This window comes from Poecilia reticulata, chromosome 19 (assembly GCF_904066995.2).
Source record: "Poecilia reticulata chromosome 19, P_reticulata-male-v2, whole genome shotgun sequence".
NCBI classification, from domain to species: Eukaryota; Metazoa; Chordata; class Actinopteri; order Cyprinodontiformes; family Poeciliidae; genus Poecilia; species Poecilia reticulata.
The window spans coordinates 4,856,544-4,883,499 of NC_088848.1; the positions used below are offsets into that span (position 1 = coordinate 4,856,544).

The window sequence follows — 26,956 nt, forward strand, 5'->3', positions numbered from 1 at the left end:
ATAGTTTTCACTGCTTTCTCTTAGGTCAACTTTTCCAAAAGGTAACTCGCTAATTAGTCTTCTGTGATATGAATCCAAAATGTTTATTGTTTTCAATCTTCTTCCAGTTACAATAAAAGGTGAAAGTTAGACTAGTCTGTATTGGGTCGATATGTTAGTAGGTCAAATGTCACAAATGTTGCTCTTGTTAAACATGTTTCATGTTCTGACATCTTAGTTGAAATGAGCATCAAACAGGACATTGTGCAACTTTTTACCTGCATATTCCATGAAATCAGATAAAAGTCTGAGAAGGTTACTGCAGAAATGTGTCATTTGGGAATTTGTGGCTGATCAGTTTTTTTTTTGTGTTTTTAAAAGTGATTACAAAAGAATAAACAGTTATGATACAATACATCTTAACTCCAACGAACTTTTACTCTCCACAGGCAGTTTTTTGTATCCCTAAACTGTTTAGAAGATCATTAATTTTATGCAATTTTTATAATTAAGAATGCTTTTTTGTCAGCTTTTTAAAAAATCCCACTATTCAAGAAAGGCAGAATGTCACTTTTTTAAAGCTTTCCTCACTGACAAAGAAAGAAAAAACCTGTACTGTAATGTATCTGTTGTTTGACACTCGTCTCTGTTGATTCATGATGCAGTGTGCTAGGATTATTGTTTTGTCACTGATTGCTTAAGTGGTGCTATCTTTTGGCCAAAGGTTATTTCTTTGTGAGCAATCCATTTAATTGAAAAGCATCTATTTAACTGGATGTAGAGATTTATTTTGAAGGTAAAGTGTTACATTAGTTTTTTTCTGAATGGAGTACTTGTCTGTTTCGATTCTTTGACAGACTCTCTGACTATATGAGTGTAAGACGGAGCCTTGAAAAAAGACAGCACACATCCTCACCTGGATGTGTGTGTTTGTTTGTCTCCTTCTTTCTATCATCCAAAACCCACACCTCATGTCTGGAGAGCCCTTCGTCTTTCGGCCAGGCCGACATTCCAGCTGTGGCCCACACGTTTTGGCAGGAAACTGTGAACTGGTCATTGTAATTATAAGCTTTCAGGTTTTTTTTCTTCTTTTTTTTTTTTCACAAAATCATTGTTGGCCACTGTAGAGGCCCCAAAACCACACAATCAGTATTTGTGCATGCTGTAGGTTAATATGGGTGTTTTAAAATGTGTTTAATTCTTACGGGTAAAATACTGTGAGGCACTTAATTTACAAACAGAATAAGTGAAGAAAAAGATTTTCATGCAGACAGTGCCAATGTAGTTCTTATTTGTTTTAGCACTTTGTGTTAGAAATGCTGGGTTTTGATGTGATGTCTCCAAAAACCGTGCTTGTCAGTGCCCTGGACAAAGAAGAAGCAGTTTTTTCCCTTGCTTCTGGCTTCTGGCATTCTAGAGTTAAAATTGACCAATGTGGGTCTGTCTGTGGCTGTTGCTAAGACTTATATTTAGAAACTGGGATAGCTAATAGTGATATTCATGCCATTTATTTTACTTGACCAATATGCTTTTTTTTTACATCCATGCTTTAGAGTTTGGCTATTTTTTAAAGTCATAAAATGTGTGCACTTGTAGGCTGAAGCAAGCTGGTTTTGCTTTCCGGTCTGTGCTTCTATAGATTTCTGATGGAGACGTTTCTAGTGAATTAAAATGCTTGTAATATTTTTCTCAAATTTTTGTCCTTACCTTGTTTGTTTTTATAGTTGTGAGAGTGGAAGAGCTAAATAGGACTAAGTTATGTTTTGTTTTCTAATGAAACATAAGGCCGTAATAACAGTTGAATTTCTTTATTCTGCTTTCCCATCAGTCTGCAGCAGGAAAACCATGCATCTGAATTGTATCCTGATTTAGCCAGAGTTGATGCACACATGTGGCCCTGTAAGCTGTGACTGTGACTACACTATCAAGGAAATTCCTCCATCCTCCAGGGTCACCTCGGTAAGTTTTTTTTTTTCTTTTTTTAATCAGCTGGTTTGTGCAGCTGCAATAGCTTCTGTTTCCACAACACATGCACAGAGTACACTGTTTATAGACATGCTGTCTCAGGACCTTCAAAGGTCACTGGTATCTGACGTTACTATTTGTTCCCATGCAGGCCAATAGATTTATCTAAAATAAGTAATTACATTTTATGTAAAATGTAGAAAAATGTGTTTTCCCTGTGTTAGCTTAAAACCCACAATTTTTATTTATGAAAAACATTTATGTATGATCAATGTTTGAAATGTCACATCTTTTAAAGGCATATAGTATATTTTAAAATCAGGAAACGAAAACATTTTGAGTATGAAACAAGTAAATTTATTGGCTTTCAAAGGGGAAGACAATTTCTAAAACAAGAAAAATAGTTTTTTGTCACACCCTCTAAAGTAGAAGTTACTAATATGTGGATGATTTGATGTGTCTGTAATTACACCAGCTGTATAATTTTGTTGAGAGAAAAGACATCACTGGAAATATAAAAAATGTACACGTGGTTGTTTACTGGAAACAGAAAAAGGGAGTAGCAAGAACTTTTGCTAGAAAGGTCATCGAAACAGAAAGTGTAAACAAGCTGGGAGGACGGATCTATTCTCAACCGTCAAAAACATGGTTTTTGTTGGAAACATTGTATTTTTTAGAAACATTTTATGCCTGAAACATTTAGATCTGTGAATTTAAAAGAAGGAACAAGCTGGAGCTGAGTGACGATAAAGTACAAAGTTCATAATGTGGCTAAAGCTTGATCACGGATTAACAAACCAGACTGAGGTGAATATAGACGATGTTTGTGAGCATGAAGTTTATTAGATAACAAAATCCTTTTTCTTTGTATTTGTTTCCAAGTCAAATATACAACAAATCCACACAATACAATAAATAGTACAACAATTTGACAACAAAGTCAAATTCCAAATTGACTTTTGAAATGTGCTTCTTATGTTGAATTGTCAAATAACATTTTGTTGTGAGAAAAGTAATTATTGACAGCCATAAAGTGTTTGAGTGGCGTGACAAGTGTTGTCCTTGGACTAATTCTGTGACATCTGCAGACAGTAAGCCTTCATGAGTAAAACATAAATTGATTTACATGGAGAAAAGGAGCAGTTTTACCATCACTGGATGATTCCCTTTCATAAAATATTTTGGCAACTTTCTTTTGGAGAAATTGAGAGCATACATCTGCTGGCATCAAAGTAACAATGCTGGTGAGAATTGGAGCAGAAATGGCAAAATTTAACCTGAACATTGAATAGTTTGATGACAAAGTCTGTTCTTTTTTTCAATAAAGATGAAATTCATGTCTTTATTTTAATATTTGCTAATTGATGTAAACCAGACCATCTTATTTATTCTTTCCTACTGAAGTGTCATCAACATAATGCTTTACTTTTGTGTTAAAACTGCAGAGAGATTAGCAACAGATCAGAAGTCTACAGGGAGATGGCCACTGAGGGAAACCAAGCTAAAGTTGGCTCTGCAGCAGCCTTCCACCATGTTTCACCTCTATCCAGTGGGAGCAGACCCAGCAAAGACAACAAATATGCAACTAATCTGCAGGAAGCAAGGCGGAGCTCTGACCAGCGGTGGCTCTCAAAGCAACAGAGCTGTCCTTCACTCCTCCTCCACAGGAAGCCGTCGTGTGACGATGTCAAAGGGACTTCTTTGGACAAACATTGTGAAGAGTATAAGTACAACTCAAAAGTCATCGGTCCCAAAGAAAAACTGTTGAAGGAACTTTCAACTGCTCAACATGTTGAAAGAAAAACTACGACATGTAGGAATAATTCAGAAGGATTTGTGTTCCTGGACAGTGCAGAAGATGATATGAATGAAGGTGGAAACAAATCTACCAGTAGTCCATGCTCCTGTGGCATGTCTAGCTTTGAAAGAAGTATGAATTCTTGCTTATGTGACAGCCCTCAGCACAGTCCAAGCCCCGGCTCCAGTCCTGTTCAACATTGTCACCTACGCCGTGGCAGCGTGCCTGTGTCCTTGCTGGCTTTTCGTAAGGTAGTCCAAATGTTTTTAATTTAATTTAATCTTAATTTGTGACTCATTTCAGAAAATTGCACCAGTGTTTTATATTCTGTTGTGCAACCTTTTCCTATTAGGGTGGTCCCTCCAGTGAGCCGAGCTCTTTGGCCTCCTCTCCCTGCGGTTCTCCCCAACTCTGCCTCCGCAAGCATCACAAGAACGGTCACATTTCTCTGTGCCACCTCAAAGATGGATATTCGAGTTTAGAGAGACTAAATAGAAGGCCCAGGATTAAAAAATGTTCCTTGGAGAAAGCGTTCTCTCGAGGTCCGTCTCTGGAAATGATACCAACAGCACTGAAAGCATCCGCAGGAGGGGCCACAATCTGCAACAGTGGGAGCAACAGCAGTGGTGAGGAAGAGGGAGACATCCTGTCAGATAGCAGAGAGTTTGACAGTAAAAAACGCTCCACTGTGCTGGTGAGGCGCTACTGCAAGAATAATGAGAAGGTATTTACAGTCTTTTTTTTATGTATAACCCCTTGAAAAATAATTCATACCCCTTACACTTTTCTTACATTATTACAAACTTCAGTGTATTTTTTTTGGATTCTCTCCAAAAAGTAGTTCATAATTATGAGACATCGTTCTTTTCTTTCAATAAATATGTTGCATGCAGTCCTACCCCTAAAGAAAATTCAGTACAGCACATTGTCTTTAGAAGTCAGCCAGTTAGTAGAAAGACTCCCAACTCTGCATGTTTTTCTTGTGGCATAAATCAAACAGTTCTGTGAAAGTTTGTTGGAGAACATCAGTGAGAAAACAGTATAATGAAGACCTTGAGGCACACTAAATAGCTGTGAAGTTTAAAACAGCGCTAGGTTCATTTGTCCACTTGTGTACATAAAACAGATTAAAATGTGTTGAAATTCTCAGAACTGAATCCAATAGAAAATCCCATGGAATCTTAGTTTGCAAAAATTTGAACAGTAACCAAAAAAATAACTTTGTAGATGCATAAGGCTGGTTGAGGTATAAGTCAAAAGACTTGCAGCTGTAATTGGTGGTTCATTTAGGTCTTGAATCAAGCATACAAATACACACCACACTTAAATGGCTTTGTTGGTAGAAAATTAAAAACAAAGCAATCATTTCCTTCCAACTCAAAACTTCTTGCTATTTTGTGTTGGAGTACCACATAATATCTCAATAAAATACGTTGATATTTCTGTTTGTGTACTAACAAATGCGCTCAAGATAAAGCAAGTTTGATTATGTCTCTGATTATCTATTTGTATGTCTTTAATTAATAGATTTTTCGAAATTATTCTGAAATGTGGGCTGCACAGTGGCGCAGTGGTAGAGCTGTTGCCTTGCAGCACGAAGGTTCTGGGTTCGATTCCCGGCCCCGTTCTTTCTGCATGGAGTTTGCATGTTCTCCCTGTGCATGGTGGGTTTTCTCCGGGTACTCCGGTTTCCTCCCACACTGTTGGGAGGAAACCCAACAGTGTGGGTTAATTGGCCTTTCCAAATTGCCCCTAGGTGTGAGTGTGTGTGTGCATGGTTGTGTGTCCTGTGTGTCTCTGTGTTGCCCTGCGACAGACTGGCGACCTGTCCAGGGTGACCCCGCCTCTTGCCCGGAACGTTAGCTGGAGATGGGCACCAGCAACCCTCCCGACCCCACTCAGGGACAAGGGTGAAAGAAAATGGATGGATGGAAGGATGGATATTCTCAAATGCTTCCTCATTTCTTTCCATTAGGTGATCAAGTCGGTGTGTGCAGGAACCAGCGCAATTGTCAAAGAACTGCCGTCAGGTTGCATCTCAGACGACGCCTGTGGAATTGTTATTGAGCACGCACTCTGGCGTCCTCGCAAAGAAGATTTGTGGCCAATCTTGACACGTGGAGAACATTTCAGAGTCTGCAGGGACATGCTTCGTTCTGTCAGAGTGAGCCCACACCTGGTAAGAGCAGCAGATGGCATAGAGTCTAAGCTGGAAACATGTCATGATAACACTATTGAGTATTGATGTATATAAAAGTGAAACTTTGCCAAAATTGTTATTATTTTGTTTTATTTTAGCACTGGTTTCTATTTCAAAACCTACTGGTCTCTGATAAATTACCGAAGCACATATAGGGAAGGTTTTAGGGAATTAAATGGATGTGCAGTCCTTCTCATCTCCTGGTGAAAAAGTTTTGCCCAACTCTTTTCTATGCTCTCATAAAGCAAGATAAATCTGCAGAAAATTCCCGATTCAGGGGAGAAAAATGGTTCCCTGCTATTGCTCGCCTCTGTTTTTGTTGAAATGTTGTGCCTCTAATGCATGGAAGATGAATAATTTGTACAAGGAATACATTAATGGAGCATCACTCACACACACACACACACACCGAAACACACAGGCTCTTTGTTCAAGCGAGGCCCCTGCTATGGAAAATGATTTATTCTGTTAGTTCTGCTACCCGTATTACTGACAGACTGAATGACTTAGCCCTCTTTCTCTGTTTGTGTGTATGTGTAAATGGACTGAGCTGAGTTGGCATCTGTGTTAGATTTACAGCCACAGACATTGTACAGAGATGGAAGATGGAGGCTCAGAACGCTAGCGGGCTATTATCAAGTTTCGAAACGAAAAGTGTTTCGTCAACATGAAAACCTCTCACTGGAGCTGTTTCACTTTGGCAACAAGCATTTGGAGACCAGACTGCTTTTCCCCACCTTTCAGCAGAACACAATAAATGATAAGCCATGCTGTTCGGTCCTCGAGGAGGAAACATTATTCATGGGTTGCCGATCAGTAGCATCGCACAGGATGCTCTCCTGTTGTTTTATTCCGCCTCTTCCTGTAAAAACTCAGAACACAAGGAAAAACAGAAGCTCAAGGATAAATTAAAACTCTGAATTATTCAAGATTGTGCTGAGGTAATAATTACACTTTGTCTGTTTTTTGTTGTAATGCAGCCCGAGAGAAAATTAGGAAAAACATTAAGAAGATGATAATATGTAATAAGGCGGTAAACTAAGCAACTATTTTTATTTGGAATTAGTTAAGTACATGCACATTGTTTTGCACAAGTATTTATATTTATATATAATGGTGCTGTGGTATTCACAGGGATTAGGGATCAAAGCTCCCACATAAATAGTTAAAATCCCCCCTCTAGAAATTCTAATAACTGCCGATTTTGATGGTTCAAACACCACCACAACATACATTATGCATTGACATACACAGTGGAAAGTGTCTTAGCATTACCGCAGAAGCTGACATTGACAGTGTTCCTTACTTCCACTGTTGGGCATACAGCCAATCTGCACAGCTCTCTTTAAATTGATAGCTGACAAACCTTAGATTTGGGTATTTTAGGTAGTGTAAGAAAAAACAGGCCTCACCTGGTGTTGCTGCCATCAAAAATCACTTTCATTTTTGTAATGTGACTATCCTCAAGATAGTACTTGAACAAGAGCTGCTTTAAATCTTCAGATCCAGCCCATTAAACTCCAAATATTAAATAATCATGGTCATACTTTATTCTTTTTTATTGCTTTGCTTGGCCAAGACTCTGTCTCCTTAACAGATTCTTAGGAACTACCAATCCTATTTCCATTTTATGTTTGGAAATAGGCTTGGTAAATGTTTGCAGTGACTTTTTCAGGTAGATTTTGTTTTCCCCTTATGTCACAACCCCCCCGCAATGAACTCTGGCGCTCCCCAAGGACTGCACACCCCACACTTTGAAAAGCCCCGGTCTATCACTTAAAATCCCAATAAAACCTGTTGAGACAGTGCGAGACAATCAAAAAGAGGTAGGAAACTATTGCACAGCACTGTTATAGTTTAAGCCTTGCATAGGCCACAACACAGCAAAGCACTGTGTAAAGCCTCCGGTGTGTGGAGGGGGCTTGCACACTCACACCATAAAAACAGAAGGTTAACACTCGTGCATGCCACGCTGCGGTTTTCTGACTTTGCCACACTGTTTTTATGAACCCCGTTGTGGTCGTAGAAATGCAGGCTGAGGAAAGTTCAGGGAACATTGCTTTAATAATGAGCCTATTGAAAGCGGTGGAGTTACTCGTTTTGCTCTTGTCAAAACAAACCCGAAGCTGCTTCGATACAGGGGTCACCAGAGAAACATATCCAAGCTACAGCTGAACATTCGCTGAACTGGATCTTGAAGAATATTTAAGAAGACTGCAAAATATTTTTGGAAAAAAAAAAAAAAAAAAACGAGAAGCTATCCCTGTCCAGACAATTAAAAGTAGCACTGGTGGAAACACAGCTGGAAGAAACACAATGCTTGCTCTTTATTTTGACTATTGGTAACAGATGGTGCCATAACAACCAGAGCATGCATGTAATGACATGCAAATCTAAAAGATGGAGTTGAAGCAGCATGCATCTCTTATGTCGGAGCCTGTTCATGGTGTTTTATGTCTCGATGTGCAAGATTCACCTCGGGTTTTTGGGAGACATTTTGTTTATTGCTCGAGGTAGTAAAGTAAGTCAAATAACTCAGGATAATTTGAAGCAGGGTGTTAGTGCCGCAGAGGGGGAATGGGAATTTAAGAGAGGAAAAAGTGGAAAAAAAAAAACAAAAAACATTTGGAGAGATGTATTGGGGGAGGGTGGCCGGAGCCTCTAAAGAGAAGAAACAAAAAAGTACATTGATGATTAATTAAAAATGCCTGATAACAGTCAGCATTACCCTAAATACAGAGTGTTTTCTTACTTCTGTGCTGCTTTCAAACGGTGACTCAAATCCATCATATAATCCATTGTATTATCTCCACACGTGTTGCAAAGTGGCAAAAATGTGACATAATTATTTCTCTGGATTGCAAGTGGCTTTTAGGCTTGTTGGGTAAATACTACGCTTTTTAACTCAAGAGCAGATGCAATAATACTTTACCCATTCCGCTTAATATTGTGGAGCCTTTCATCAGTTGCTTTAGGAACTCTCCCAAAAGCTCTTTATGCCATCATTTGTCCTTTAACAGTGTAATTTATCCCACAGTGTATAATCTGCATTTAACAGTACAATTTCAGAATAAATTGCCGGTGTTCTTTTTGTGCTTAATCGTGCATCTACATTCTGTTTGAATGAGGCATAACTATGTGGAAGAGACATTTAACACAGAATACAGAAGTGTTTTACTACTCTACACTGGTTTAACAGTGAAACATTCACATACACACACCTAGTGAAGGGCTCAGACAGTTTCAAGCGTAAGGAGTTTTTTGTTTGACCATGTGGAAACTGCCAATTACAATCATGCTGAGTTCTTTTAATTAGCTCTGTAATGTAGGAGGAAGTTGTAACTACCTATCTTGCAAAAAAAAACCATGTACTCACCTTTTTTTCTGACATCGCAACCACAAGGGTCAGATTGGTTTTTTAGATTTCATATGGTAGAGGTCCAAGTGCACAATTGTGACGTGGAAGGATAACCATTTTTCCTATTTTTCCCACATGATTGTGTCAAAACTGGCACATACATTTATCTTTGATAGGAATTTTCAAGTTCTGCAAATTCTTACCACAGAATTTAGGTAAAATTATACATACTATCTAAAGTCTGTCAGTCGGGACTTTGATTGACTTTTGATCTGAACCATTCCACTGCAGCTGTAGCTATAAATTTAGGGTAGCTGTCCTGCTGAAAGATGAGTCTCAGCCTCATGTTTATTGCTACCAGGTTTCTGTGAATTACTCTGTCCATCTTCCAATCAACTCTAATCAACTTCCATGCCCCCGTATCAGCATGAAGAATCTACATAGCATGATTCTGCCACCACCAAGTCTCCCTGTAGGGCTTCCTCTTTTTGTTCTTTCAACAGTAACTGTGGTTCTATTATTGTTAATTAGTCATATTTTTAGTGGTTGTAGAAAATAACAAAATTCAAAATGAATTCCTCAATTTCTCAAAAAAAAAAAGAAAAAGTTTTTATGCTCTCATGAAGTAGTTTTTGTTCTGTCCCGAAAGAGACTTAATTCACAAAATGGGGGATGGAAACGCATTTGCCAAATAAGTTCTGATGTAGCAAACTTAACCATCCACAGGTGAGTCTTTTCCCCAGTAGAGGCACAAAACTCAGAAAAATTCAAGGTCCAAACTTCCAGCATGGAGAGGAGGATTGTAGCATAGAGTGACTGATGAGACCCTCCAGGATAGGATGGGAGTGCTGGGACTCTTTATTGTGAGATGTGTGGTTCGTGCCAGTTTGTAACCTCTACATCTTGTTTATTACAGTCAGCATAGCATCAACATCTGACTAAATGTCACTCTGCGCAGCCTGGTTGATTTGCTCCAAACCAGTAGATGGAATCACATCTGATTAGCATTTTACTTTTTTTGCAACATTTCCCAAAATTATCTTAAAATTTGCATGTTGGATTGGAATCAGCTTGTGGCTTCTTCTTGTCACTCTTTCATCTCTAGCAGATAAATACTATTCTTTCCCAGCTTGTCAGCTTAGGTAAACATGCATGTCTTGGTAGGTTTTCAGTTGTTGCATGCTTTTTTTCACTTTTTCACGAATGGTTTTGCAAGTCACTATAAATGTATTTTCTTCCTATTAGAGAGTTCACAAGCAGTTTTTAGAATCAATGATGCATTCTTCCCTCAATGGATTAGTTTTGCTTTCCTGTTTCTCTCAGCATTTCATGTCATAAGTCATTTAACTGCCAGAATGTTTCCAGTTCACGTCTAAGAGTATCTACGATGGAAAACATATAAAAATGTCTCGTGCTGTCGGTCACGCACTACCTCCCTATATTTGTAAAACATCTTAAATCTTATGGGAATTTAAGCGCTAAGACAGAGCTGTTGTTGTTTCTGCACATGACAAACATAAAGCCTGGTTACTGAACTGTTCTTTGGAAGTTTTGAATGGCGGTTTTGTTTTCTTTAAATTGTTTCATAGCTGTCAGCTTTTTTTTTTTTAATTAAGGAATTAGGTATTGCTTTTTGCCCCCAAAGCTGTCTGTGTTTCTAACAACCTTAAAAGTTTTTTTACTCATGCAAATTCTTAGGCATCTCTTGTATGTGTTCTGCTGTTTTCTGTAGCATTTTTACTAAATAATGCTACAGAAAACTACTAACTTCACTAAATGTTTTTGTTCTTATTAATAATAGTATTAATGCCGTCTTTCATGAATGCCAAGTGCTGTTAAACCTACTGTTTGCTCTCCTGAATGCTATGTTCCCCTGAACTCTTTGCTAGTTAAACATCTATTTCAAATAAATCAGTTTATGAGCTCAAATTATACCTCATGTAAACATAACTAGTTAGTGTTGCAAGATAAGCTGTCCAGTAAATGTCCGGTTTTAAAATGCTATAATGATACCACATATTGGCATACAGTGATGTTTACTGATTGGTTTTCCAGGTGCTTGCTACAGTAAATGGACTTAATTTAATTTCTTAGGTCAACAGGCAGTCAGTTGTCACTTGGATGGTTTTACTTTAACTGTATATCTGCATTATGTGACATTTAAATATGAACGCAAGCTTCATTCAGCTACATTTTCATCCAGACATACTGAATAGACCAGTTAGGAACGCTGATATGAAAACTGTAATGATATTTACATCTTCTCCTCATGAAATCTCCATCTTTGTCATTAAATTCCTCTTAGATTTTTTGTTTGTGATATTTAACTATAGATCTGTCATCCAGTCGCACCCCATGCTTCTGTTTGGGTGTAACAACTGAAAACCGATCGTGACATCAGCTAAAAAAAAATAAAAAAGTTAGACTTGTCTGAGCATGACCAGAACATTTTTGAAAGGTGGATATGTATGAGTAAACATTGTAGCTATTACAAAACACTTATTGTAAATTTCCCACTTCTGAGCAAAAATGTTGATACTTAAAGGATTTCACAATGGAAGCTAATTTTGTATTTTAATTACAGCAGTCATTTTTACTTGGTTAAGAAATTAGAACAACCACAGTGTCAGAGTACAAATAGTTCAGACTTTATTGTTATAAGGAGAGGCTAAAGTCCATGCTTTGTCAGTCAGCTTGACAGAAACAATTTTCTCTATTAAAACATCTCAAAAGCTCATAAAATACCTAAAATTTCATCATAGTTTAAAGGAGACTTTATCCCTCACTTGAACATCTTCTTCCAGACATAAATTTAAAGAGGAGCACCAAACGTAAGTGAGGCGGATTAGCTAGAAAATTTCTTTTCCCCTTGGGATAAAAGAAGTACTTTTGAATTGAATTCAACACGCTAATTTCAGCCTTGTTAGCAAACTGGGGTTAGTGAGTTGTGGCATTATCTTTGCTAGGCACTTGTATGAGAGGCTTCGTCTGTAAAACAAGAACTACTTTAGAGTTCCTTCCTGTCCTACTTTCAATAAAGTGTTTTAAACATAAAAACAGCAAAGTGTTGAGCTTAAAGGACACCTTCATACCCAAAGCCCATATAAATAGCTTAGACTGCTGTGGCCAGATGTCAGGTAGACAAACAATGAGATAGCGACATGAATTAAGACCACAAAAAAAGTCAAAATACTCAATATGTTCTTAATTTTACATGTCTTGGTTTACAATTTCTTCTAAGTCAAATTTAATATCTTTAAATGCTCTGTAAAGACAACCTAATGAGTGGTTTTGATTGTGCTGCCCACAGGAACACACACACATCCCTAACCTTTTCACATGTCAAACTCATTTAGTCTTTTTTTCGGATGCTGTTATGTCTCGCCGTGTGTGTTTGTACCTCTACAGCGGAATGTGCCTAGCAGGCCACTTTCATGCCCAGCTGGGTGTTACGGCTTAGCTGGAGATTACAGTGTATGTACTTGTGTGTGTGTGTGTGTGTTTGGATAATTGCCTAAAGAGAAAACGGACAGGATGGTAAATAACTTGCATACCTTTGTGAGGAGTACTGTTTTTGAGAATGACAGCATCTCCAACAATGTGACCCCTCTTGCTCTAAAAACATGCTCAGAGTTTGTCGTCAGCTGCGTTCATTTTGTTTTAACTCTGCTGGAGCAAATATGTCTGTGTGGCATTTGTTTTTATTGAAACACATTTCATCCGCTTGTTTTTGTGGAATTACAGGGTGGCAGGGGGGTTGTCAAACCTGCACTTGTGGGTGTGTTTAGTGGGTTAAATCGAGTGGATGTGTTAGTTGTTAGCTCAAGCTATATCTAGATGACACTGTGGAAAATTGTGCTCATTGACATCTAGTAGTGTCTCTGTGCTGAACATTGGAGGCTGTGAAAACATATTTTTCTTTTTGTTTGTTTGATTTTGAGACCAAACAGTCAAAACAAAACAGAAAACAGTGGACAGAGCATTTCCTTTTCAAGTGTTTTTTTTCTAAATAATATTTTCTGATTCTTAGAAAAACCTTTATGTACATCCATCCATTTTCTTTACATCCATTGTCCCTCAGTGGGGTCGGGAGGGTTGCTGGTGCCTCTCCAGCTAACGTTCCAGGCGAGAGTCACCCTGGACAGGTCGCCAGTCTGTCGCAGGGCAACACAGAGACACACAGGACAAACAACCATGCACACACACACAGACACACACCTAGGGACAATTTAGACAGACCAATTAACCTGACAGTCATGACAGTCATGTTTTTTGACTGTGGGAGGAAACCGGAGTACCCAGAGAAAACCCACGCATGCACAGGGAGAACATGCAAACTCCATGCAGAAAGACCGGGGCCGGGAATCGAACCCAGATCCTTCTTGCTGCAAGGCAACAGCTCAACCAACTGCGCCACTGTGCAGCCCCTTTGTGTACATATTTTTTTAAATATAAAGTGTTATCTAAATTCACATGGCAATGATAAATGAACTCTGATAAATGGAAAACTTGTCATAATTAACTTTTAGCTTTATGATATGAAAATCCTCTGTAATCTGCGCACATTACAGATATGTGTCATACAATTTTCATATCCTTCAAGTGATGTAATCCCATGATATGGAACATTTCACTGGAAACATTTATTGGAACAAACAGTCTTCACCACAAGAACATTTGCATTGATGTGAACCAGCAATATGTTACGTAAATATATGAAAATATTTCAAGTGGGAGGATAATTCAGAGCTTGCTTTTGTTAATGCACTCAAATAGTTGCACAGTTGATATAAAAATAACCTGCTGGGTTTCTTTTCTAACTCTTCTGTTTAGCTCAGAATTTGAGAGTTCAGATTTAGAGCACCAGAAGGGATTTAGCTAAAATTAGGCTTGCAGGCAGATGGAGACGAATGGATTTAATTGCATGCTTTCACTTGCCTCCTAATTGTAAATGAGTGAGTCCTAATTCTATTATGAATGTATTTTTGGTTTTTCCTACTGATAAACCATGCATATTGTATATTTTTTTAACCTTTAATTAAAGTTTTGTATTGCAGCTTTTATTTTTTGAGGGTGTTAGGATTTAGTTTTACATTTATGGATCATTATTACAGAAAATGGAAAAAAAACAAAGTGGAACTACTGATTGAAATTGTCATCGTTGGCATGTAAGTTGGTCTTTGCTGCCATCTAGTGGTGTAAGAAAAATACTCTGCATAACAAAATAAATGTGCACTCGGGTCTGACTGCAGAAACAATGATAGAAATTCTGGAGTAGAAATTCTTGACATTCAAGTCACCTTACAGACATCCAACTCTTGAAATATTTTGAACAGTATTTTATTTTAAGTGAATCAGTTTAATTATTCGGCACTTTTCAATAAAGCAATTAAAAATGCTTTATAGACAACAACAATATAGCCTACATCAAAAAACAGGGATTAAAAGTTGTGTTTATGCAAAGATTACTAAGGAATTGCATAAATAAAATATAATGAGCCCTTAGATTGCATTTTAAATGTAGTAAGGAAGCAAACGTTGCATTTTTCAAAGTGTTTCCTTCCATTGGTGTTATAAGAGACCTGCAGTTTGTGATTACAGTGGCTGGTAACCAGTGTAAGCTGCTGAAAATTACTGTCTCTTCTTCAATCAGCCTAAATGAACTTAAAGGACTTACACATTAAATACTGAAACCATTTATAAATCTATTTACAACTGGGATTTGTCTGGAATTTATTAGAAATGTCACAATTTGCTCTAGGTCAAAAACTATGTTTATATACTGCTTGTGTTAATTTAAAGAAAATTAGATGAGTAGCAGATTACTGAGGTTATTCTTTATTTGTCTACCTAGCAAGAGATCCAATTTTTTAAGTACTCCCAGCTGCCGGCAGCAGAACGGGGTGAGGTTGGTGATCCGACTGGTTCTTAAACCATTTTGATTGGATAATCCTTCTGCTTCGCTCAAAATGTCTGGTTTTACTCCAATAGTGGCTTTGCTCTTGCAGTTAAGTTGGATATTTGACAGCATTGTAATTTAGCCACATTGATGCTATTGGAAACATATGATTTCTTCTTAAAAATGTAACATAAAGAAGGAATGGTTAATATGAATAGAAATTTCAATAGACCAGTTTAGTAACACAATCCAGCATTGATTTGAAATCTTTTTGTCACACAACCTGGGAGCTATTAAAGAATAATCCAGAATTTGCATACAAATATTTATATTAAATAGTGGATAAATGAAAATCCCATAAGATATGGAGTGTGTATATAGTCTAGTGTAGTAACGCAACACCTCATTGATTCTCAGTGTTTCATTTTTTTTTCTTTTTGTTAGTTCATTTTGAAGCTCTCCACTAGAGGGCAGCATGATTTTTTTATTTTATTAACTGTAAATTGTTTAAAAAAAAATTGCACAAACTGCGTTATCATATGAGCTGTTTAAAAAACAACTTTTATATGTTAACAGAAAGAAAGAGAACGTTGGCTTTTATCTTTATTAGAGTTTAGCTAATCTGTGCTAAAGTACAGTACTTTATTCATTCATTAGTATTGATTAGAGTCTTGGGTCCTCCACGACCCTAAATGTAACAAATACACTAATATACATGAATCTAATCCCTTATTATAGGCTCAACTGAGCAGCCTCATTAGCTAAGTATCGATCAAAGAAATGCAAAGTGGGGACAGGCCAGCTGCTTGCTTTGTTCTGTGACCACTTTGATGTCAACTGGGCAAACGCTTAATTTTTCCACTTAAGCTGGCAGAGCCAATAAGACAAGCTGTTTCTATTTAGTAACCCAGTGACTGTCTGCTGTGATTGTAGTGGGTTTCCATTTCTAAAGAAAGCACCTAAATGACATGTCTTACTTTTTTTATCTCTTTGCGTTAATAGTGTAATTCTAACTGAGTTATACATTAGTTAAATGTATTTTCTTTGAATTTGTTTTGGTCTGCTATGGTCAGGACCTACAGAAATGTCTCCAGGGAAGTAAAAGTGGTGATGAGTCAAAGTTTTTGGCGGTCAAGCCCTGTCAATGCACTTGGGGAGTAAAAGCTGGCCTGCGTTGCCTGATCCGATAAAGAAAGAAGTGCTAAAAAGAATGCTTGCTTTGATAGAAAATGTCACAACAAACTGAATTACAGTTTGTAATTTATAAAGATAAGGCAGTTAGACGTCCAAGGCGGAGTTGTGCTTGAGGCAATGTTCTGCTGGGAGACCGTGGGCCCTGACATTCATGTTGATGTTACCTTGAGATCAACATTGTTGATGGCCAAAAACAACCGTATATGGAAAGATTTGTTTGTCAGGTGCTGTCTACGTTCAAGTCCTCTCTACATAAAAGGGTGTATTCCTGTCTTTTTGCCCCTGAACCCAGTATAAGCTTCATAGCTCTAGGGAAGTCCATGCCGTGACAGGTGGGTGGCCACAACCGTATGGATGATCCGTCTCCACTTTGTTTCTAATATACCAACAAAGGCCAGAGAGCTAATACAGAGGAACAGTCTTTAGCAGAAGAGTTTTGACATTGGTCATGAGGTTGCCTCGGAAACGGTTGCAGATTGAGTTGCCAGGCCTAAGAGGCTGCACCTTAATCTCGATTAATTTGACAGTTTAATGTTACCTGAAGTGCTAAGCTGGCATCCAAAAACGTTTCAGCAACCTTGATGCTTTGTAAGTGATTTGGGCACAGTCAAACCATGTTTTATTCAAACGTGTTCTCTATTGGAGCATCGTTATCTTATTGTTTGCACAGAAGCACTTACAGAGTGTGGAAAAAGTAGTCCTGCCTCTGGAACCTCGCCACACTTGTCACATCCCTGTCACAAACTTCAATATGTTTTACTGGGATTTCATCTAATAAACTAACATGTAAAGAGCTGAATAATTGTGAAGTAGAAGTTAACTACATATGTTTGAAAAACACAAATGAAGACGTGTGATGTTCATCTACGTTTAGCCCCATTTACCATAACTCCCCTAAATAAAATGCAGTACAACCTAATTACCTAATTAGTCAGCAGAGACCAAACTATGTGACATTTCATCTTGGTATAAATACACCTGTTCTGTGAGCCCTCAGTGGTTTGTTCTGGTACTTTGGTGAACAAAACAGCATCGGAAGAGCTTGTGAATAAAGGTTTAAAGCAGAATTAGCAATCTGCCTAACTTGGCAGGGCATGCAAAAAGAGCATCGCTGCAAGAAGCAGCCAAAAAGCCCACAGTAAGGCTCAGGAAGCTTCAGAGATCTGTAGCTCAAGTATGAGTTGTGTATATCAAAAATGTAACAATCCTAATAAAATACACAGATGCCTGTAATGTGACAAAGTATCAAAAGTTCAAGATGTAGCGATTATTTTTGCAAAGCCCTGAAAATAAATTCTGTTCTGCAGCACATCATTTGTTGACCACCAGGAACGAGTATTGTAGAAGACGAATCTTTAAATAATATCTTCCTATCCTTTTTTAAATAAAATGAGTCACCTGTAGTTGAAATGTTACATAATATGTTCAGTCTTTGTGTCTTATCTGTGTGTTTGTAAAAAGCCATATTTTAGCTTCTGTTGTCCCCCAATAAATGCACGGTGGTCTATTTGAGCTTTGTCTGACACTGCTTACACATCGAAGCAGGTCCAAAAGAATCGATTGAAACCTCGTAGGAACACCGTCTCCTCCGTCTTTCTGTGTTTAGAGTGTTCTCTCTGATAAGATCTCCCCTCATGTCGCTGGGTGGTGATGTGCTTGTTGCCTCATAACCTAATATGGGGGTCCCTTCTGTGTTATGGAGCCATCATTGAATCCCTGTCTTCTTTCCGCCTTTTCTTTTTTTTTTCTTCTTCCCATTTTTATTCCCTGCCTCTGATTTGTCTTTCTCTGCTAGTTTGAGCCGTGCACAGACCTCTTACACTCCCTCTCTTCCTCCGGCTCTTGTGCTCTCATACACTCAAGCCTTTATGCACTTCTCTACGTGTACACACAGTCTGAGAGGGATTGGAGCTTGATGGGTTTTCTTCCTTTTTCTTCAGCTTATCAGCTCCTGTTTTGCTTCAGTAAGTAAACAGTTTTTTTTGTACTTGAAGAATAACTTTCCGTCATGTTTTCTGACTTAAGTTTTTGCTGTAAATACATGTTTTCTGGCTGGTTAAGATGAGTTTGTTCTCTTGCGTTGAACATGAGGAAAGTTTTTAGGGTGGAAATGTCGCGTACGGTTGAACTTATCTTTATTAAATAAACCTATCTGCTTTTCAGTGGTCGCTGATATAACAATAACAAAATAGAGACAAAGTAAGTCACGCCACAAGAAGCACTTTTTTTTTTCTTGATAAAACGTTAGGATGAATCACGTTAGTTTTGTGTCCAAGTTCCAGAATCCTAGTTCAAACGTAATCTAAAGAAAGTTAAAAAAAAAACAACACATGCACACGGAAAAGCCACATCTGTGCTTTTAGTACCAGGACTGGAGTAATTTATGCCCCGAACTTTCGAAAGTGAAAAACATTCATCATTAGGCTTATCTCCAGCTGTCTGAGCAGAGCTGTACGACGTTATGTAGGAGAGCGCTGTGGCTCGCTGTAGTATGACATCATGAGAACTGTAAGTGGGGGAGTTCAGGGGTCCCTATGTGGGCTTGGGGTAATGGGTTACTGGCCCCCCCGCTTCTATTATTTGTACACGTCATTCTGTCATTTCTGACTTCTTTTTCTTGTACTGAACTGTGTCACCCTAAATGTTTGCCATGTTGGGCCTCCTGTAAAGGTTCTGTTATTACAGCTGATCTGAACCTAAAAAACAAAGTTCGTTTTAACAGCATAGTTTGACTTAAATATCCTTCTGTAATTGTTTTTAATAAAATTAGAATTGTTTTAAAATGTAATTTAGAGTAATTTGACCTCAGAGTTAATAACTTGTATTCGCTTGCTAATGTACACTACATTGAAATTCTCACTAGCTCTTTTAAATGTCCTAACTTTCTGTATTACATTGACTGATCACATGCTGTGTGGTGTTGCCCTTGCTCCTAGCATAAATAATGAACCACTCACAGTGGGAAGGCTAAAGGAATATTTAAAAATGCTGTCTGCGTTTTATAGTTCTTAAGAATCAATTTAGAGTCAGTTAACATTGACATTTACAGGTCAGAGTGGTTGCAAATTGTTGCGTCTGCAAGTTTAACTAAACACAACTCATTTGAAATTTTATTTTTTCCTACATCTCCACAAGGTACTTCACTAGCGTGACGTTGTCTCCGGTGCTACATTTTTGTTTGTTGCTCAAGTTGATGTTTCCTTGGCTGTATTTGCTTTTACAAAGCAGTTAAGTTAATGAAAAAAGACATTATATCATAAATTAGAGAAGTGTATTTTAAGCTAGGGGCAGCTATTGGTTTTTAAGGTCTGCCAAGGATGCAAAAATATTACCTTCTTAGAAAGGGTCAGATTTTCTCATTACGTTTCCATGGTTTCAAGTCTTCTAAACACTTGCATGTCAGAGTGTAGTTTTCTCTGACTGTATGCAATACTGTGAAAACTTGGTGTTTTTTATTTAACAATGTCTCATATTGACACATGCTTACTGCTTTGTGTGTTTTCAATGTTTCATTGTGTTGTGTTTCAATGTTTCATTTCAAATTGAGTTCATTGAGCCTTTCCAGCTCAACTTCACTGGTTCAGTTTGAGTTCCCAATTAGCAGAATGAATCTCTCTGTGGGGATCGCCACTGACCCAGAAATTTTGCGGCTCACAACTGGGTGCAATGCTATAATACCCTAAGCTTGTTAAAGGTGTGAGCCAGTGCTTGGGAGGTGGGCCCAGCTCCTTGATCTGTAGTGAACTGGTTTCTTGTGAAATTCAACAGGGGATTGTAATTCAAGTCACCCCTGGCTCCTCTCTCCATTTCCTTTATTATGCTCTCTGTGTTTTTCTCTCTGCACGTCTTTTCTGTGTTTCCTGCTTTGCTGTCATTTTTATTTCCAGTCCTTTAAAACTTTAAGTCCTCAGCGGATGTTGTTGCTATTCCAGATTGATATTGCGCATTTTGATGTAAAGCTGGATTTGGTTGTATCCTTTTGAAATGCCATAAATGACTCATTTTTTAATTGTGTGAATTAAATGTTCACTTTGTTAAAAAAAAAACATGGAGTGCATAGAAATAAAACAATAACTTGGATTTAATGATTGCAGAGGCTTGTTTTTAGAAAACATTAGTCTGCTTTAGCATTTTTTTTAACTGTCTGAGTTGCTTGAAAATTGACAATACCACAATTAGAGTTATATTTTTGTCATTATTCTTGTGAAATTCAACAGGGGATTTCTCCAAGATTTCCAAGATTTCTCATTGACTTTGAAACATACTGCATCAGTTTAGATTCATAATTTACCCGGGCTGGGTGATAACTGGCTATGGATGTCGGCCCGGTTGGTTATGTTTATTTATTTTTATGTTTAATTAACTACTGAAACAATTACATGAGATATAAGGGGTTGAACACTTTTTGCAGCATTGGATTAGATGAAAAACTTTCTTTGTTGGGGAATACCCTGATTACCTCTGGATATTTAATATTAATCTAGTTTTTGTTTTAATCACTTAGTGATTTTGGAGCATAAATTGAAATTGAAGTGCAGATTTGATTAGTTTTACAGCCCTACTGTTGGTGGTAAGGACAAAAACACAGTCAAGTTTGTCTTCTAAACCAAGACAGTGAGAAGAAGCAGACTCTAAAACTGTGCCCACTAAATAAATGGAATGCTTTCAAATTGTTCTTGCATTAGAGTAATTCGTTGTAAGTGAAAAATAAGCAACTAAATACTTCTCATAGTAACTATGCACAGCTTGGATAGACTCAAAAGAGAAAATCTCTCAAGCAGTCGTGAGACTGCACAGGCAGAGGGAGCTGGAGAGGAAACATTACCTTGTGAAGGCAGCGATGGAAGAATAGGTTAGATCAGAACAGGATACAGGAGAGAGGTTGTCTCCTCTTTGTCTCCTCGTTGGTCACGGAAAGCAGGATTAATAGTTTCTATTTGAGGGGAAGTTATGTTCTCGGCACATGCATATAAATCAGAGGCGGTGATTGCAAAACACTGAAGCACATCCTAAGCACCCAGTCCCAGTTTAATCCAAGTGAGGATGTCTGCTTGGCATGTTTGGGTGTGCTTGTCTTGCCTTTTGATTTGGTTGATTATCTTTAGTATGGGTTTGGTTACAGTGTTAGGTTGCCTGGATACCAGAGCTGCCGAACATACCTGGCTCCAGCGCCGGGTCCAGCTGTTTTAAACATCCTTGTCCCGTTGGGCTGGCAGATTACATATTTTCTTCATTCTATGAGAGATTTTTGTGCTCTGCTTGCACTTCACAGAAGAGAAATACAGCACATGGAGATGGGGTTTGGTTTTGGAATAAGGTCTGCCTAAGACCTAAATCTTACAGTGATTTAGAGTTTTCGTTTTTCCTGGAAAAAGGTGCTTGATTTATTCAGCTGAACCTCATAATTAGTTCAAAATGTTTTGTGAGCATAGCTTTAGGGGCTAAGCAGAAACACTAAGAAGCTGTGAAGTACTGAAGGAGTATGATATTTTAAAAAAATCTGTTTTGTCCTAAGGGCATGGACCAGGAGCTTCATTGTTTTGACTCTTGAGGTTGAACTCACATCTTTTCAAATGGTTAATTAATTAAAAGCTGCTCTTTTTTCCAGTATGCCTGTTAGTAAGTCTATAGTAAAAGCAGCCATATTTTAATAATTACTTATTAAATGCACTGATCAAAGTTTGAACTTAAATACCATTTTCAATATTTATATTTTCTTTTAAGAGATATTGTTGAACTCATTTAGGCATTTTCTGGTTGAATTGAAAGTGGAACTGTCTTAAATAAATAAAATAAAATTATAAAAAATAAAAAAAAAAACCAAGATATTATTTTCTCCATAAAAGCCAAATGAGTAGTTTTGCAATGAATTAAACTTACTACAATAAAATGTTCCAGGTAATTAGTCAGAGATAGCTGAACAAATTAACAAAAAATTTCCTTTAAAGGACCGATTGTAACTCTAACATTTTTATTTGTATAAAATAAAAAAATGTGACATACTATATAGACCAAGATCATACAAAAGGATAAACTCCAAATTATAATTTAATGTTTGCAGAAGAAACAGTATGACTGTGTTTGATCAAATTGTTGTAGTCAACAGTCACTTAGAGACAACCTTTCACTGTCAGTGTGAGAGAGCAGTCATGGTTACACAGCTCTGCAGCTAAACAATGCGTTACTAATAACCCATGAAGGACATGATTTAGGTGACATTTAAAATTGTGTTTTGCAGCTCATGTTAGCATTTAGAACTATTGCCATTATTAGCATTGCTAACTCTAAACATCCTTTTTCCCAAGAAAACGTAGACCTTTAGCAAAGGTCAAAAGCTTCAACAGACAAATCTAAGGAACTTTGCTTTACTGCATTTAAACTTCCTGCTGTAACACTTTCTGCGGAGGAAGAACTATTTGTGGTAAACATAATTAAAAAAACAATAGTTTCCAAAGTGTTTTCACTTCTATGAACTGGCCACTCATCTATCTGTGTTCACAGACCAGACAAAAATAAGTGTTTTGGTTTTCACTTTCCACCGTTCAAGTTGATTCTGGTCTACTCTGGTCACCAGATGATTTCTGGGTGCATCCCCGCAAGCTTTATTATCAAACCAAAAGCCTTCTGCTGCTTTGCCAAAGCCCAACTCAAAGCAAGGAAATAAGATGTGTTTTCTTTGCTTTAGTCACCAAATTATTCTGGGCAACTTGAGCCAACCTCTCTGCTCTGTGGGGCACTTCTAAAAGCGGTTTTCTAACAAAACAATTTATTTCTATCCTTCGAGTATTAGCCCTGTGGGAGAAAGTGTCTGAGGGCAGATTTGGGTTAATGTGATTTGTTTAATCCCATGTAAGCACTTGTGTTTAATTTAATGATATAATTACCAGTTAAAATGTTGTGGCCTTCTGCAACTTCTTTCATGTACAGTTAAAAAAAATGGAAGGAAAGCTTCACTGTTGTAGCTCAGCTGTTTGTATTATAGCTTCTATATAGATAACTATTAAATAATAAAGACTGAAAATTGGTGTGTGTTTGATCAAAAGAAACACAGATTTGACACAGAGAGGGTTGGTAAGTGAATTTGTCTGCAGCTATTTACAGAGCTAAAACTAAAGACGTTTAAGATGCGAGTGACTGGATTTCAGGCGGATGGCTTAAGCGTCTCATGTGTCCTGTGTGCTCATACATGCTGAACGCATCTGCTGTGATATGCATAACGGCATAAGTCACAAAGTGTTTGCATATCTGCTTTCTAGCATGTGCATAGATCTATGAGTGTGTCTTTGTGTATGTGCATTCCAGCTCAAAGTTCAGGAGTCTGTCATGGCTCTCAGTCTCCCCATGCTAATCCTCTCCGAGAAAGGCTGTTGCCAGGCAGAGAAATTGCCTAATGGGACTCAGTGCAGGCTGTGGAGTGAGTATTCAAACAACTCTTCCAAAGAAAAGGAAAGAAACTGAAATTCTGCTACTGTCGCAATTGCTATTAAATACATACACTGTCTGGTGTTCAATTTAGTTTCAACACAAAAAGAGGATTGGACTGAACCTGTGCAGCTGCCCCTCACAGTTTTAATGTTCATGTACAGAGCTTAAGCCATTAGTGTTTCCTGTTCACACGCTGCAATATGAGCAACAATCCTCTATTGGCAGCAACTGTCTTAATACAGCTTGAGTTCTACTAACTAGCTGAAATGCAAGATCACTGGTAATGTAATCTAAGATGAAAAAGGACATGCCGGATGTATTGATGTTGGATGACCTGCACACCACTTATGTAATAGAGCTTAAACACAATTATTGCCCTAGTGTCTCTTGTGACCGTAGCTACATAGAGAATCAGGGTGCTTCCTGGCTGCCTACGCAAAGTCAGGAGAAGAAGAAAACATTCCCTCTTTTAATTCTAGGCTTTTATGCTTCATGATGGTCTAAGCTTTAATAGGCTATGAAATTAAATAATAATCTGCATTTGATTACCTGGCCATAATTGAGCTTTGTAAGAGCAGGCATCTGTGGAGGACAAGTATATTAGACCAATGCCAAGCAGGAAAGACATTAGCAATGACCAGAGAGAAGCAAGCATGACTGCTTTAAGTTCATTTTCAAACAATTAGATTTGAACTCAGTCGTTCTACAGAACAATTATCCCAAAAAGGGAAACAGCCAATCTTCCCACATTTGTGGTTAGAGAAACTCTGAGAAAAACCCAAAAGTTAGATCCGAGGATTTATGGGGTCCATCAAAAATGACAAAGTTCATGACGGACAATTAGTTCGTTTATCGTTTTTCTAATTGTGCAGTCATGAACATTGCCATTTACCATGCTAACTGAGGCCTGTAGAGCTGGAGATGGAGCTAATTTGTTTAAATTATATTTTATTTTGCAATTTTTCCAAACATTTCTGCACCTCGTTTTGGATCTAAATAATCTTAGAACGTGTTAAAAAAGTGACTCCTATTATTACCTCATAGCTAAAAAAGCCTATTATTTACTTTTTCATTTACTTTTATATTTACTGTACTAAAAATAAACATATTCCAGTTTTGTTTTTATTTATTGCTGCATTATCACAAATGTCTCCACATAAAATCAAAAGCAATTACAAAAAATCAAATCGGAAAAGGGTAGAGTGCCTTCTCCGGGTCAGGCGGGTCGTCCTGCCTCAAGTGGAGGAGTTTAAGTATCTGGGGATCTTGTTCACGAATGAGGGAAGAAGGGAGCAGGAGGTCGACAGGCGGATTGGGGCAGCGTCTGCCGTGAAGCGGGCGCTGTAACGGTCTGTTGTGGTGAAGAGAGAGCTGAGTCAAAAAGCGAAGCTCTCGATTTACCGGTCGATCTACGTTCCCACCCTCATCTATGGTCATGAGCTTTGGGTCATGACCGAAAGAATGAGATCACGGATACATGCGGCCGAAATGGGTTTCCTCCGCAGGGTGGCTGGGCTCTCCCTTAGAGATGGGGTGAGAAGCTCGGTCATCCGGGAGGGACTCGGGGTAGAGCCGCTGCTCCTCCACGTCGAGAAGAGCCAGTTGAGGCTCGGGCATCTGGTCAGGATGCCTCCTGGACGCCTCCCTGGTGAGATGTTCCGGGCACGTCCCACCGGGAGGAGGCCTCGGGGAAGACCCAGGACACGCTGGAGGGATTATGTCTCTCGGCTGGCCTGGGAACGCCTTGGAGAGAGGGAAGTCTGGGCCTCCCTTCTGAAGCTGCTGCCCCTGCGACCCGACCCCGGATAAGCGGAAGAGAATGGATGGATGGATGAACAAATCGACTACAAAACTAGTGGATTTACATTTTTAGTCTGGGATCTTTGCTGAAAGCCTGAATTAACTTGTAAGCCGGTGTGTTTTGTTTGTTTGTGTGTGAAGCCAGCTGCTCTGTGTCGATCAAAAGCAGCACCGCATTCCCAACATGTCCTTTGGAGTCAGGCTCATTTTTACATAAACACTTTGACCTGCAGTTTTTCTTGGTTCATTACTCGTCTCAGTCAAACTGGAGGCTTCTGTGTTACTGCTTGTTTTGGTTGAGAAAGAGAAATGATTACAGGAGGAAAAACCTTAAGTGGGCTGAAGTGAAAAAAATAAAATAAAATAAAATAAATAATCCCCATATAGTTTTAGCTGATTTTCACTGTGCAGTTAGAGAGCATTCCTCAATACCAAAACAAAATCTGTATTTCTTCCCGTTTGTGGTTTCAAGCTACAACAGTTAGTCCTCTGTTGTTTGTCATTGTTAAATCTTTAATTTATCAGATTAAAAAAATTTTTTGGTAGAGATACAAACTAAACAACGCTGAATATGGGGAAAATAGCCGTACATGTTACCTATGTTTGACGCAGAACTTTTTGTAGTAGTGATTCATGTATGTAAGCGTTTGTTTCTCATATTCAGCCCCTCTTTCCTCCTCCCTTCATAAACGTGCTGGCAGGCTGGTATGTCTCTCTTCCCCAGGGATGGCTCAGATCTGACAACAGCTAGGCCTACACCCATGCAGGAAACCCATCCCGCCGAGACAGCAAGTTAGCCAACAACTACAGTGGCTTGGAAAAGTATTCATACCTATTGAACCTTTTTTCACCTTTCAACAAGAAACTTGTTTGCGGTTTATAGTGATTTTTATGCTATAGACAAGAATGATAATGGTGATAATAACTTCAGTAATTTTCTAATTACCTCATTGGGTCTGTATTTACGTAACCTCCACCATGGCCCCAAGTCATTTGAAGCCTTTAACAGCTTTTCTTCCAGAATTGCCCTGTGTTTAGCTCCATCTTCACTTTAGCTTAGACCAGCGTCCCTGTTCCTGAAGAAGAGCCTTCTCACGTCGTTATGCCGCTACAATGCGTCACGGTAGAATTTGTGTTTTCAGAGTTATTCAGCAGTATTTGTTTTAAGCCACACATAACACTTTGCTAGCAGGCTAAAATGTTTGATTTTGATCTTATTAGTTCGGTGAGCTCTTTCTTCCACACACAGGACCTCCAAATCTTCAAATAACGAGAAATAACTGTCAAATTCTGTAAATATTAGTCACTGTGACCGTCTAAAGCCTCTCCAGAGTTACC

General features: G+C 38.2%; 1 protein-coding gene across 4 annotated transcripts in view; it reads left to right on the top strand.

The window, feature by feature from the left end:
• Positions 1–26,956, top strand: part of plce1 (phospholipase C, epsilon 1) — an 83,171-nt gene that overhangs the window by 7,732 nt on the left and 48,483 nt on the right. For all 4 annotated transcript variants that reach the window (XM_008436706.3, XM_017310983.2, XM_017310984.2 and 1 more), the window contains exons 2-5: positions 1,808–1,938; positions 3,390–3,993; positions 4,095–4,466; positions 5,718–5,921. In XM_008436706.3, the coding sequence (XP_008434928.2) occupies positions 3,424–3,993; positions 4,095–4,466; positions 5,718–5,921 (1,146 nt within the window). In that variant the 5' untranslated portion in view covers positions 1,808–1,938; positions 3,390–3,423. The remainder of the gene's footprint in view (positions 1–1,807; positions 1,939–3,389; positions 3,994–4,094; positions 4,467–5,717; positions 5,922–26,956) is intronic.